Source organism: Phaethon aethereus (genome assembly GCF_964289735.1).
Source record: "Phaethon aethereus genome assembly, chromosome: 1".
Lineage (NCBI taxonomy): Eukaryota > Metazoa > Chordata > Aves > Phaethontiformes > Phaethontidae > Phaethon > Phaethon aethereus.
Genome location: NC_138575.1, coordinates 98,402,873 through 98,415,622, shown reverse-complemented (window position 1 = coordinate 98,415,622; position 12,750 = coordinate 98,402,873). Strand labels below are relative to the sequence as shown.

At 48.8% G+C, this 12,750-nt stretch overlaps 1 protein-coding gene across 1 annotated transcript in view; it reads left to right on the top strand.

Annotated features, from left to right (window-relative positions):
* Nucleotides 1–3,696: 3,696 nt before the first annotated feature.
* Nucleotides 3,697–12,750, top strand: part of CD47 (CD47 molecule) — a gene marked incomplete at its 5' end in the record, with an annotated part of 30,327 nt that continues 21,273 nt past the window's right edge. The window contains 4 exon segments of the mRNA XM_082006753.1: nt 3,697–3,772; nt 4,068–4,126; nt 11,455–11,722; nt 11,725–11,847. Coding sequence (XP_081862879.1) covers nt 3,697–3,772; nt 4,068–4,126; nt 11,455–11,722; nt 11,725–11,847 — 526 coding nt within the window.

Genomic DNA, 12,750 nt, shown 5'->3' with positions numbered 1-12,750 from the left:
TGCTGAGATCCGTTCCCTTTGGGTGTCAAGAGGAGATCAGAAGCAAGAAGCTGGCTCCACCCATCCTGTCATGTAAACCTTAGCTTCTCTAGAGTATTTAAAAAAACCCTGTAGGAGGCTGCAGGAAGACTGGGCAGACTGAATTTGCTGTTACAGCTATATACGGAAGGAAGGTGAACACCATGGTGCTTGTCAGCTTTCTGCTAGAAGCAGGTAATCAAAATTCGGTGTCTCATTGATTGCTCTAATTAGGGGGAGGAGAAAGTGGTGGTGAAGCCAGGTGGTAGCTTCTGCGCCCAGAATGAAACAAACAAAAAGCAGAAAATAAAATACACAAGCTGCTCACAAATTCCAGTCTTCTCCCAGTAGATTTGATTCCCTGGCTTGTCCTTGGGGTCAAGCTAAATTTTCTTCTGAGACAGGATTAGCTTTCCTACCTCACCTGATTTTTTCAGATCTTCACCACCTCTCCCTTCATGTGCTGTAACCTTTATGCCTGAAGCCTCGTAACTCTGGACGGATCTGCCTATCTCTGTCTGGAGGAGAGACATCTTTCTTTGTGTTGCAGCTTTCAAAACCCCTTACATTATTTCAACTATCTGCTTCTGCAAAGAAACTTTTTTACCTGCATCTTGAAGAGCTGTATTGATACTTGGAGTTTCAAAGCAGCTTAACTTTATCAGCATAAGGTTTGGCTAGGAGGAGGGAACCTTTCATTTGTGAAAAAAAGATGTCCTGTCCAGGGGTGGAAGAACAGGAGAAACGCAAGAAGATACGGCCACAGGATGTAGCCTTTAGAAAGCTATAATATTCCCTGTAGGACCCAGATATTTATCCTGTGGCCACATATTGTGGGGTGTCTCTGAACACCCGAATTTGCCATTCCAGATTTTAGCAGAGTAATCCCAAAATAAAGCTTCAAGAACATAGCAATGAACAGGACCTATAGCACACAGAAAGATCTCTCACTGCACAACAGTAAACTAAGTCTGCATCTGAGAAGAGACATGGCATTTATCTTCTAGTTACTTGCAATACAAAATACCTGTTTGGGTAGGGAGGGACCTTCTGACAAGCAGAAGATAGAGCTTTGCCGTGATGCAGAAAACACAAAAATGGTAAAGGGCTATGAAGTCTTTTTATGACGCTCCATTTTATATTTCCTCCCAGAGAATGCCGATACCTCCTTTTCACTGTGTGCTAGCTCCATTATACAGATCCTGATCTTTAAACCATGCTTTGGCAAATGCATCCTTTGTGGCACTTCTGTGACTGATTATGCTTTACTCAGTGCCATAATTGTTTACAACGTGCCACAGTCTTCCACTGGGTGAAAACACATTTATTACAGACAATGGTGCCAGTGCTGATCTGTTCTTATTGGCCATTTGAAAACAAAAGCCGGACAAAAAGGCGTCTGTTTTCAGCGGCTGGTCAGGTTAGTACTGGAAGTCACTTCTTGGTGCTTTTCACCCTGCGTGGGAATACAGCTGCCAGCGCTCAGGGTCCCCTTTCATTCAGGACCGCCTCCCTGGAAGAAGTGTGGTGGTGGACTTGGTTTGGGGCTAATTCTAGCACTGACCTCGCCTTTCGCAAGCTGTGCAGGCAAGTTTTTTCACACTGAGTCATTAGAGCCCTACAAATGGTTTATGCAGTTAAAACAGCCAAGAGTGTCAAAATGAGTCATATTTTTCAAGTGAAAATTGCTATTCTGAGCAACTGTTTTGCATTACACTCACCAGGACGGCCAGGAACCAACGGTGTTTAAGCTTTCCTGCTGATCTCCATTCCCACCACATGACCAGCGAGGGCAGTTACACCACTCGTATCGCTGAGCCGCACCTTGCTCTTCCCCAGAAATCATTTTCCTGGGCATACGTGTCACCCTGTCAGGAGGAAGCGACTGTGGGTTTCTGTGAAAAGTCGCTTCAGGCAAAGAAGGGCACGGCTCTCAGTGGGCAGCCCGCACCGCAGCCCCCATACCCAGTGCCTCTGCCTTGGAGCGAGCTGGAAAACAGAACGGAGACCCTGCGGGCACCTGCAACAGTACCAGCGTGCAGCGTGAAGAAAGGCAAGGTTAAGGACATGGCAGTCGTGCTCACTCCCACGGAGGATGGGCTTGGAGGAAAAAAGCTGGTGTACGTGAGGAAACAATTGGATGTGCCCATGCAGAGAAACAATCCCAGAAAAGAAACGGGGAGGCTGCAGCATGGGAAAAGTCATCGGTAGCTGGATGGGGCTGTTTCGGTGGTGTAAAGGGCAGAACGTTAGCTGCAATTGCAGAGAAAGCCAGCAAGGACGCAAAAGCACTGGAGCAAGTGTATTTGCTATTAGAGTGACAGCAAGAGAAAAGCACAGTTGATAGGAAAAAGGTGCAGCTCGCTTAAAAGAAGAGGGAAAAGGAGGCATTGAGGGTGGGGAGAACAGACTAGTATGAAGTTAGAGTTCACTACAGCCTTAACATAAGCTAACATAAGTCACTGTACATTCCCCCCCAGCACACCTGCACACACAAACACCTCAAACAAACAAACAAACTTTATGTTTACCAGAGCTACCTTTGGTACCCAAAAGCCGCAAGAAGAAATCAGAGGAAATAAGGAGAGCTGAAAAAACAGGAGGAAGTCAAAAGGTTAGGTGAGGACGGAGGCTAAGCGACTTCAGAAGCAGATGCACGAGCAAAGGAAATTAGAAACAGAAGGAGATGAGGAGGGGGGAGAGGAGGAAGGTAGAGCCCAGTGAGCTGAATATGCTGGAATCATTCTGGTTTTTGCATAGACCTCCTTTGTTAGCAGCTCTTCCAGTTCTGGTCTCTAAATAGCTGGAGCTGTTCCAGCTGTTACGCAGGCAGATACGACATTATCTGCCGCCGCCACAAAGAAACAGTTAAGCGCAGTGTAAACTTGCAGGAGTACAAGCAAGATCCTACTTGTAACAGCTACAAGTCAATAAAATTGTCTTTGTTTGGCCACTGCCTTGAGGAGAAAGGGTAAAAAAATTCTTACAGTAACCCCTTCCAGAGCACTATGTTTTCCCTCTTGCCTTTTTTTTTTTCTCCCTCTTTGGAGATGAACTGCATTTATCTGCTGTTATTCAGTAGATAACATTCAAGAATGAAATCCTGTTTATGTCCAGTACAATTTTTACAAGCAACAGGGAAATTTCAAACAAAACTAAAGCCGTTTTACAGTGTTTTCAGTTCACCAGTGGTAGCTGCAGGGGAGTTCCTGTTAACACTTCCTTTTTTTTCTTGTTTGCAAGTTCAAATTTGGCGTCAAAGGGCAGAGCCCACAATTATCACTTCAGGCAGGTTTAAAGGCAGTTATATTTCAATAAAATTTAGTTGGAAAAATGTCTATTGGACACCTGCTCCTTGAGGGGAACCATATGCTAAACTTAAAGTTGCCTCATATAACTCAGAAAATAACCTCTTTCTTGTTTCTTCTTTGTCCCTACTCCAAACTGAAGACTTGTGATGACGAGCTCATTGAAAATACTCCTGTGTAATCAAATTCACGTGGAAAAATGCCCACATGATGAGGCCAAAATGCTGTACTTGAAACAAGCCAGTTGCAGAGTTCAAGCTAGGGTTCAGCTGGAGCGCTGCCTGCATCCCTGGCATCCTGCCCCAGAGCCGCAGACCAACCATATGTCTCCATGCCCTGGGCCAGTCTGCCTGGGAAGACTCCTGGCTCCATGGAGATCCACCAAGCTGGAGACAGCAATGCCTGGTGGACTGCCTACACCAGCTCTGAAAGCCTCGGCTGTACAGGTAGGCGTTGGGAACGAAGCCTGTCTGGAGACACAGCACTCTGCTGACAGTCGCGGTAGGGAAAACCAGACATAGAGCCCTGGGACGTCACCTTTAATGCTGGCTTAAGCTGATCGACCAAGCAGCTGCTGTGGGGTAGGTTCAGTTGCCCATTTTGTTTCCTCCTCCGCACCCTTCCGCCATTTCCCCCACACGAGTTGCCAATGTACAAGCAGTGTGATGAGCTGGAACAGCTCACAAATCAGGCTGAAAAATAATCCTGTAGGAGACCCCTCTGCCCGCCCACCCCACACAGTCGGCTCAGCAGCCCCTTGGGAAGACACAGAATGGGAAACAGAGGAAAGGAAGGCACAGGTGAGTTTTTTGCTGGCCATCCACTGTTAAACCAGCTTCAGCTGGTGGTCTTGCTGCAGCCTACAAAGCCTGTGATTCCCCATTAGCGGCTCCTACCAGTACTGAAGAGTTTCACCAAACAGGCAGGCCAAGGGTACATAATAACTAAACTCAAAATACTCTGCTAATTATTCCAGTACTTAGTGTTTCTTACATTTGAATTTGATCCTGTCAGAGAAAGAATTAAATGATCCCACCTCCACCTCACAAAAGCTTTTAATTTCAAGAGAGAATAGGTTCCTTGCCCCTTACCTCCCCTTTGAAGTCTCTTGACTATAATTTCGAAAAAGACCTTTGTGGCTAAATTAAACATTGGACAAGAGAATAGCAGAACGCCAGCCACTTTATCTCATATAATATTAAAGATCTCATATAATATTACCCTTTTATATTAATTTTTTGCCTTTTCCTTGTTGTCTTGGAACATCTCCTTTGTCGTTCATTGATTTTATTCTTAATAATAGCATTACCCTGAAATACAGGGTAGGCTGAGGCTTATGCATACAACCATACAAGAAGTCAGAGCAATCACATTCACCCACGGTGCTTTTCAGTGTAGTATCTGTTGTCTTCAGTGGAAGTTGCACCTCCTCTCTCTCTCCCTCCATTGTGGGCTCTAAAATACACAGAAACCAGGAGCTCAGGGAGTCTGAGCTAAAAAAGACTGGAGGCTGAGGAAGCAAGAAAGTAAGAACTACTGCATATGTCTGTCCTCTTCCCCAGGCATCCATGTCTGGGCACTCTCATTGCAGGACACGGAGCTAAACGGCTCTTAGGGCAGGCCCAGCATGGCCAGTTATCCAGCACCTGAATTTGGCCCTGGGAAGTGGTGAGAATTAAAACCTGCGTCTCGTGGAATTTTTGCCATCAACCGAAGCTTTGTCATTAGCAAACTGCACACCATCACAAAGCATAGTGCACATTCACTGGGGAAACATTCCTCAATCAGTTCCGTTTCCCCATTCAAGCAGCTTTATGCACTATTCATAATGCTGTATAGAAATGGCATATATGACATTACATGCACATAAAAATTCTCTAAAAAAATGAAGCACTTGCTAATTTTGCGGGGACATTGTGCTAAAAGTGGTGTATCCATCAAAAGAAAACCAAATTCCATTTCATGCAAGCTCATCAAGAAAACGTACACAATATGCAACCATTTCACAGCTGTCAGAAGAGATCAGTCTCATTCTTTTTTTAGCTAGAAGGGGAAATCTAACCAGGGAAAGCTGTTGGGAGCCAAGAAGACTATTTAATAAAAAAAAGAAAAGTAGAAACCGTCCACAATTTCATGCAATTTCTTCTGCAAAGGCAGAAGAGTTTATCAATGAAATGCATGCGCTGGGCCAAGTGAAATAGTTGTGACATTAATGTGGCTGCATGTGAGGCATGTCAATTAGTGAATTTGTTGAAGGTTGGTTGTAATCCTGGGAACTAGAGGTACAGAAAACAATTTTTTGCAGTTCTGTTCCTGGTATTCCTCTGTCCTTATCTCTCCCATCCTCCCCCTCTCCATCCCCTTCTCAGCCCTCCCCCATGCAACAACTGCTTTCATGCTAACAATATTTCTCTTTGTGCCTACGAAAATACCATCAGATCCAAGCATATCCCACGGAATTTGAGGCTGTCATCTGTTTGCATGTACTGGGTAGTCAACAACTTCCACAGGACAACCATTCTCCTCGCCCAGCTTTCATTTTCTTAAAAATCTCTCAGGAATGGTTATGAATTGTTTAAACATTTTAAGTTAGTACCCAGAGAAGCCCTCCCACTGGCCTCCCCGACTCAGAAACATCAGAAACCCCACATGCCATCAGAAACTTATTCAGCCCAAAGAGAGGCCAGATGTTAAAATCATCTGGAAAAAAAAATGTGTATGTGGACTGTGGGCAGGGTGGCTGGATTATCCTGCGCTGCTGGAGGACGAGAGCCACAAAACCAAGATGAAGGGAGGACAAGGGCTGCACAGTCCTTGCCCGGGCTCTGCTAGGAAGAGGAATGGAGAGGGCACCGGCTCCTCCCGGGGATGGCGTGCCAGCCGTCCCGTGAAAGGTGGCTCTGGCAGACTTTGTGCCTTGGAGATACACCTAGGAATTAAAAGCTTTCTGCTCGCTGGGAGAGGGCAATTAATGACTTGCTCTAGGGATAAGTGATCTGCATCCAGCTTTAGATCCCAATGCAAGTAGCCCTTACGGACACCATGGGGATATGTTTGCATTTTTCTGTGTCTGCGGTACAGTCGCTCTTCAGGCCCATGTGGCTTCCAGCCCCTTAATTAACCTCTTGGGACCTCAGTCACTGCCTCGGAACGGGGTGGTATGTCGCTAGCCAGGTAGTCTTCTGATGAAAGTAGTGGTACTATTGTAATTACCACAGCACCATCCTGCTGCAAATGGACTCCTTGTGCTTGGTTACCTACCACAAATTTCTTCCATGAGCGTAACAGCCTTCTCTCTGTGTTTTCACAGCCTGGCTCTTCAGAGGAAGGCCCTTTGTTCCCAACTAGGATGATAAATGGGATTTAGCTTTATTTTTCGCAGAGGGAAGCTTATGTGATTGTGCTGTCTGTCATCTGTCTACGCTGATAAGTTTTTAACTGCCACAGCAAATTATAATTATTTCCAAAGAAAAAAAATCGCTAGAGGCAGACATCTCCATCGTAATTACATTTCTATGGATTTTGTGAAAGACAGCAGCAGACTGGGCTGGGGCTAGGGAGGAGGAGGGAGAGGAGAGAGCGCAAGACCACCCTGAGAGCGTGCCATGTCAAGGCAACCTGGGAGGCCTCAGCCTGAGCCGGCCGAAGGCAGCCGGCCAGTCTGCAGGCACAGGAGAGCCAGCCGGCATGGGTGCCTCTCCAGACGGCTCACAAGACGTTACCGCCTCGCGCCCGTGGGTGTATTTCATAGGGGACACCCCTGCGGCTGCCGCGGTGCAGAGGGGGAGCAGGCACAGACCTCCTTTCTGCTGGCTGTGATAGAGGGAAGAGATTTTGTTGTTTTGATGCAGGCAGTGGCACTTGTTTTGCCCTGGGCCTGTACTTGCAGGTTGCAAAACTTGGATGGCAGCTGGGCTGGGCTGGTAGGTGCCTCTGGGGAGGACAGATTGGCTAAGAGCCAGCCATGGCTGGGATATGCTCCATGCTGTGTCTAACTGAACTTAATAGGTGCATTGCTAACAAATGCTTGTAATGCGGGGGACATCGGGTTCTCTGTGCTCAGAGATCTGCCAACGCACTAATGAAAGCTGCTAAGGCCAGGTTTGTGAAGGTATTTAGGTGACTGACCCACCTGATTCTCTCTGACATCAAAAGGGATTCTGACTTACACTGCATGGGAAGTCATGTCTTTAAACAGCTTTAAAGATATGAGCCTTTCTTCTTAAATATTTTAGAATAACTGACCTCCCTCTCTCTGAGAGAACCTTGACTGAAACAAGAGGTTTCTGGAACTGCCCTTGAGAACCAAGTAGAAAATACCAGTTTTTGCTTAACTGAACCATTCCCTGGCATGACACATACTGTTTCACTGTTCGAGAACTTTCTTGGAAGGGGCAAAATAAGTGAAAGCAGACCACTGTCTTCACCACCTAAATACTGTAAGATACAATTTCTTTAAGCTTGTTGATAATCTGATCCAGTTCTCCAGGAGCCTCATTTACGTGGCGGGCAGCTGCAGGTAACACCCAGGACAGTGGCTGTACCTCGCTGTCTCGGGCAGTGGCCCGTAGCGGCTGTTCAGTGACCTCAACTGCAAATCTTCTGGCCGAGTTCAGCAGCCCTGGTGGCAGGAGAGCGTCTCACAGGCTGGGTCTGCAGTGGCCACTAAGTCACTGAAGGGGTAAGTCAGTCAGTCGTGTGATGAAACCCCAGCAGCTACAGCGCAGGTGAACAGAGGGCACAAAATCAAAATGGATATGCAAAAAAATGCATTCAGATACACAATCGGAGTAGAAAGAGAGTGAGTGGAAGGGGGGGGGGGCATGAAAGAAGCGCTATCTCCCTGAAATAGTTAGTTTTGAAATGCAGGGAAAATGCATTTTAGCCCTGCCAGACAATTGTGAAAGGTTAACACTTTTTCACAGAGGTCTGTGAAAAACTATTAGTTTTTTAACTAGGTCTCCAGCAACTATTACTCAAAGTTAATTCAGGCTTTGGTCTTTGGGAACTTTTTTAATGTGCTAGTACTTAGACGGCCATTAATATTTATAAATGTCACTTGAATCCCAGTTTTACCCTCTTGCCCAGGCAGGATCTCTCATAAGAAGAAAATATTGTTGCTTTTTTTCTTTTTTTTTCAGTTGTGTTTTTTTTTTTTTTTAAGAACTATAGTAAGTTCAGGGTTGAGCCTGTTCTAAACATGTCATATTCTATAAAGCTGTGATATATAGTTTTGGTAGCCTGCCTATGCCCCCAAGAGGGTCTGAGACTTAGCTCCTTGGCCTGGAGAAACAGATACGGAGTCTATTCTCAGCTCTGCCACTGGCTAATTATGCAACCTTAGTCAGTTCATTTAACCTTGGCATGCCTCAGTTTCCAGATCAAAAAAGAAAGGGGTAACAGGCTCCTTTGCAAATGCTTCGCTGTGCTTGAGGGAGAACAAAGTATTACTCTTCACTTTGCTGCTCTTTTGTGACTTCTGGGTATGGATGGTTTTCTGCGAGTGTTGTGATATGTACGTCGAGTAAGTCCAGGAACACAGATGGAGGTCTGGCCACTGCAGTTCTTGCTGAGGGAGGCAGCTCTCACAGCCAGTGTCACAAATCACAGCTACAGACGCCTTCTGCTTTAGGCACGCAGGCTTTTACATCACTCTTCAGCATTTTCCTGCCAGCCATGGCAGTCGCTGCCTCCTGCATGTTGGCTTGTGTATGTTATTCACACCTGCTGCAGCTCCACTTTTGCTGACTGCAGATAATGATCAAGAGTGCTCCAAAGAGCCGTAAACTGGTATAAAATGGGAGATCAGTGCCCAGGAGTGGTAATAAAATAGTTGCCTAATTTAAAGGCCAAAAGTGTGTCTTGGAAGTTGTGAGGAACTCATGCACAATTTTCAAAATACATGACCTACTTCTTTTGAAGCACTTGGACCCAATATGCAAGTCAGAGATGGATCTGTCCTTTCTTTCCACAGCTTCCGAGAGGTGTTTCTGTGCAAGCTTCTAGAGCATGCATGCACTGGGTGGAGAGAGGCACGCAGTACCACACGGCAAAAAGAGAGGGAAATGGTCACAGGGATGTTAGAAAAAGGGGTTAAAAGCACGCAGCTCTTCTATTACAGCAGGGTTTGCTTGGCATACTTGGCTCAGAAAGGAAAGCAGAACCTTTCTCTCAGTAGGCATCAGAAGCATCTGAACTGCCTTGTGCTGTACAAGCCTGCTTCCTGAAACCGTCAGCAAGCAGAGGCATAGCCAATCTTTCTCAGCAGCAGAAGGCAGAGCATTACAAGACGAAGTATTGCAGATCAGGGGAAAAAAATCAGGGAAACAGCATGCACAGAGAGTTATCTTTTGGGGATTTGTGAAAGCTGGTTCAGTAATATAGGAGGCAGCACCTGACACAAAGCAACGCTCGCTCACGCAAGACTCCTGGATTTGTCAAGTTTGCCATGCGCGCCGTTTTGCTTTTAGGCTAGCGTGGGTGTGTTACATGCTACCTTAGTAACAGCGACAAACGTGTGCTGCAGCTGTAGCCTTCTCATCTGTGTAGCCGGAGGAGAGCACACCCAGTTTTCTTACAGATAACATGCTGCGCAGCTCCCCACAGAGCTGACCCTGTCCCCAACGCCCGCTTGCGGCTCTCAATGTGCCAGCAGTGAGTCTGGGCAGAGATGCATGAGCTACAGCTGAAGCAGACATGCCTTCCCTACTATCCTCCGCCCCAGCCTGTTTCTTCTGGCCTCCAGAGAACATCATCTGAATCAGTCTGGCAGGAGGCAGGATCAGCTGCTTCATACCAGCCCCCTCCATCGTTTCTGGAGTCAGATGGCTCCCGCTGCTCCAGGCTTTTACTGAACTTGAATACTGGAGGATGTCTGTGTTCTTTATGAGTATCTGGAGAAAACAAATGCATCTGGAGAAAACAAATGCGGTAGTTGAGGCATGAGTATCCACGGATCACTTAAGGAGGGCTGGGGAGAATTTAAGAGAATAGAGCCTCAAGGGCGGGGGGAGAACCACACAAGCCAATATTGATGCGGCAGGAAAAAAAAAAAAAAGTAGTAAAACCATGCAAGACATTAAAAATACAGAAATACAGTTTCTTGTTGAATTTTGATTCTGCACTGGCTTTTGTCCCCTGTTGAACTTTGGGACTTTTAAAAATATTTATGTGTATGTGTGTGTGCATGTGTTCCCCAAATATATTTAAATCCTTTTTTTAATGCTTCACCAACATGTATGCCTGAGAACAAAGTACGCAGTTAGGCTTCAAGTATTTATAGATCCAAAATTTGAGACAATTCTACCATTAAAAAAAGTCCTAAAGAGGGCTACTTCTGGAGAAAAAAAAAAAGTTGAAACATTGCTGAAATAGTCAAATGGGTATTACTGCAGATGCAGAAAGGAGGTCAAGAGAGCATTCATCCTCGCTTTTAATTGAAGGACGACAACAGATCACTTATGAATTCTTCTGTGCTTTGTTCCATCTTTAAAAACTTATTTCATTTGTATGTAGTTACCACCCTGACGACCTCTAAAGGGCCAGCGCTGTGGAGCTGGCGGTTGGCAGGAGGGGGTCTGAGGGGCCGGCGGCTCGCATAAGGCTTTTAACGAGGTGGAGACACCGCTCTCTTCCCCTCCTCTGCATGAGGGGCGAGTACAATGCCAGATGATCAGTAGCAAAGGAAGCGGCGAACCGCAGGGGCCCGCCACCCCCTCTCTCCGCCCGCCTCCCCCTCTCTCCGCCCGCCTCTCGGGCAGCCGCCGCCGGAAAGAGGGCGAAAGGGCGTTCGAGCGTTGCTGGCGGGAGGGGAAGCCCCCCCCCTATGGGGGATTGGTCCGCGCTCAAAATCGATTCCCCGATCGGGGAGTCGTCCCATCAACGCTTCCCCCTTTTGTTAGGCTCGGCACCTTCCTCCTCGCAGCCCCGGCCATGTTAGGCAGCCATTTTACGTCAGCCGTTACTCAAGCCACGACCTGTGCATGCAGAGAAAACCGAAACGAAACATCACCACACCAGAGCTCAAGGGAAATGAGTCCCGATAACTATTTTAAAGAAAATCAACAAACAAACAAAACCCGAGGTTTGTTGCAGCTATTCCCGCGGGCCGTTTCGGTTTCCCCGGGAGGAGGAAGTAAACGGGGCCAGCTCCCCGCCCGAAGCGCCGAGCCTGCCCCCTGCGCCCCGGCCGTGCGCTGCCCGGGGCAACGCCCCACGCTGCGGCGAACGGACGGGCAGCGACGGACCAACACCCGGCAGCAGGCGGCTTTCTTCGTCACCGGGCGGCGGAGGCGGGGAGCAGCGGCGCGCGTCACCACCCCCGCACCAGCGGGCACAGCCAATCAGCGGCGGGGGGACGCCCCCTCCTCCCCCGGGCGCCCCGCCCCCTGCGCGGAGCTGCCCGCCGGCCCGCTGCGGCGACCAGGTCCGGAGGCTCTCGGGCTGCCTGGCCGCGCTTGCCGCCGCCGCTCCGCCATGTGGCTGCTGGCCGCTTGGGTGCTGCTCAGCGCCGCGGGCGCCGGTGAGTTCTTGCCGCCCTTTCTCTCTCTCTCTCTCTCGCTCTCTCCCCTCGTCGTCCCGACCCCTGCGGCCGGGGCTCCGGCAGCCGGGCCCGAGACGCCTCCTGTCCACCCCCGCCTACAAACGGGCTCTGGTGCAGGCGCCCCGCTGGCCCCGGCGAGGCCGCAGGGGGCGGGAGGAGTGCGTGAGTGTGAGGGAAGGAGGGCAGCGCCGCCTCCCCTAGCCCGCGCAAGCCGTTGGGCGCGCGGGAGAGGGAGGGGCGGGTGTCGCCCTGGCGGCGGGGCGGGTGTTGGGGACATGGGGCCGCGGGACGTGAGGCGGCGGGGCGAGCGGAGCGCGGCGGCAGCTGCCCGCCCTGCTGCCGCGGAACCGGGGCGGGAGGGGTGTGCAGCTCCCGCCGCTCGGCGTGGGGGCTCGCAACGCCGCTGCGCGCAGCTCCCGGCTGTCGCCGGTGACAGGCGGTGTCCTCCGGCCCCACGCCCCACCGCTAGCTACACCGCCCCCGGTTTTGGGGGTGGGTTGCTGCTTGCAGAAGCTGGCGAGGGAGAGAGAGGAGGGACGCCGTGACCAGCGCAAAGCTGCTCGTCGGCTTGTGCTTAGTAGCGTTAGGGCAGCTTAGCTTAATGTACTTTCTTGAAGAGGTAATGCTGATCAAGCTGGCTGTCTGCTGTACAGTTTCTGTTTCGGCGTTTCTTGATCTTCAAAAGTTTGCGTGTCAGTGATGTGTAAATGATATCTCCCAGTCTAACCTCTTACTTCTCTGTGCCTCAAGAAGAAACTCAGTGGGGGGAGGGAGACTTAAAAAAATTACAACGCTTTTGCTGAGGTGCAGATGCTAGATTGTGCTTCCGTCTGTAAGCAGCACATCTAAACCTGCATGTTTAAAGCTAGTATCTAAATTCAT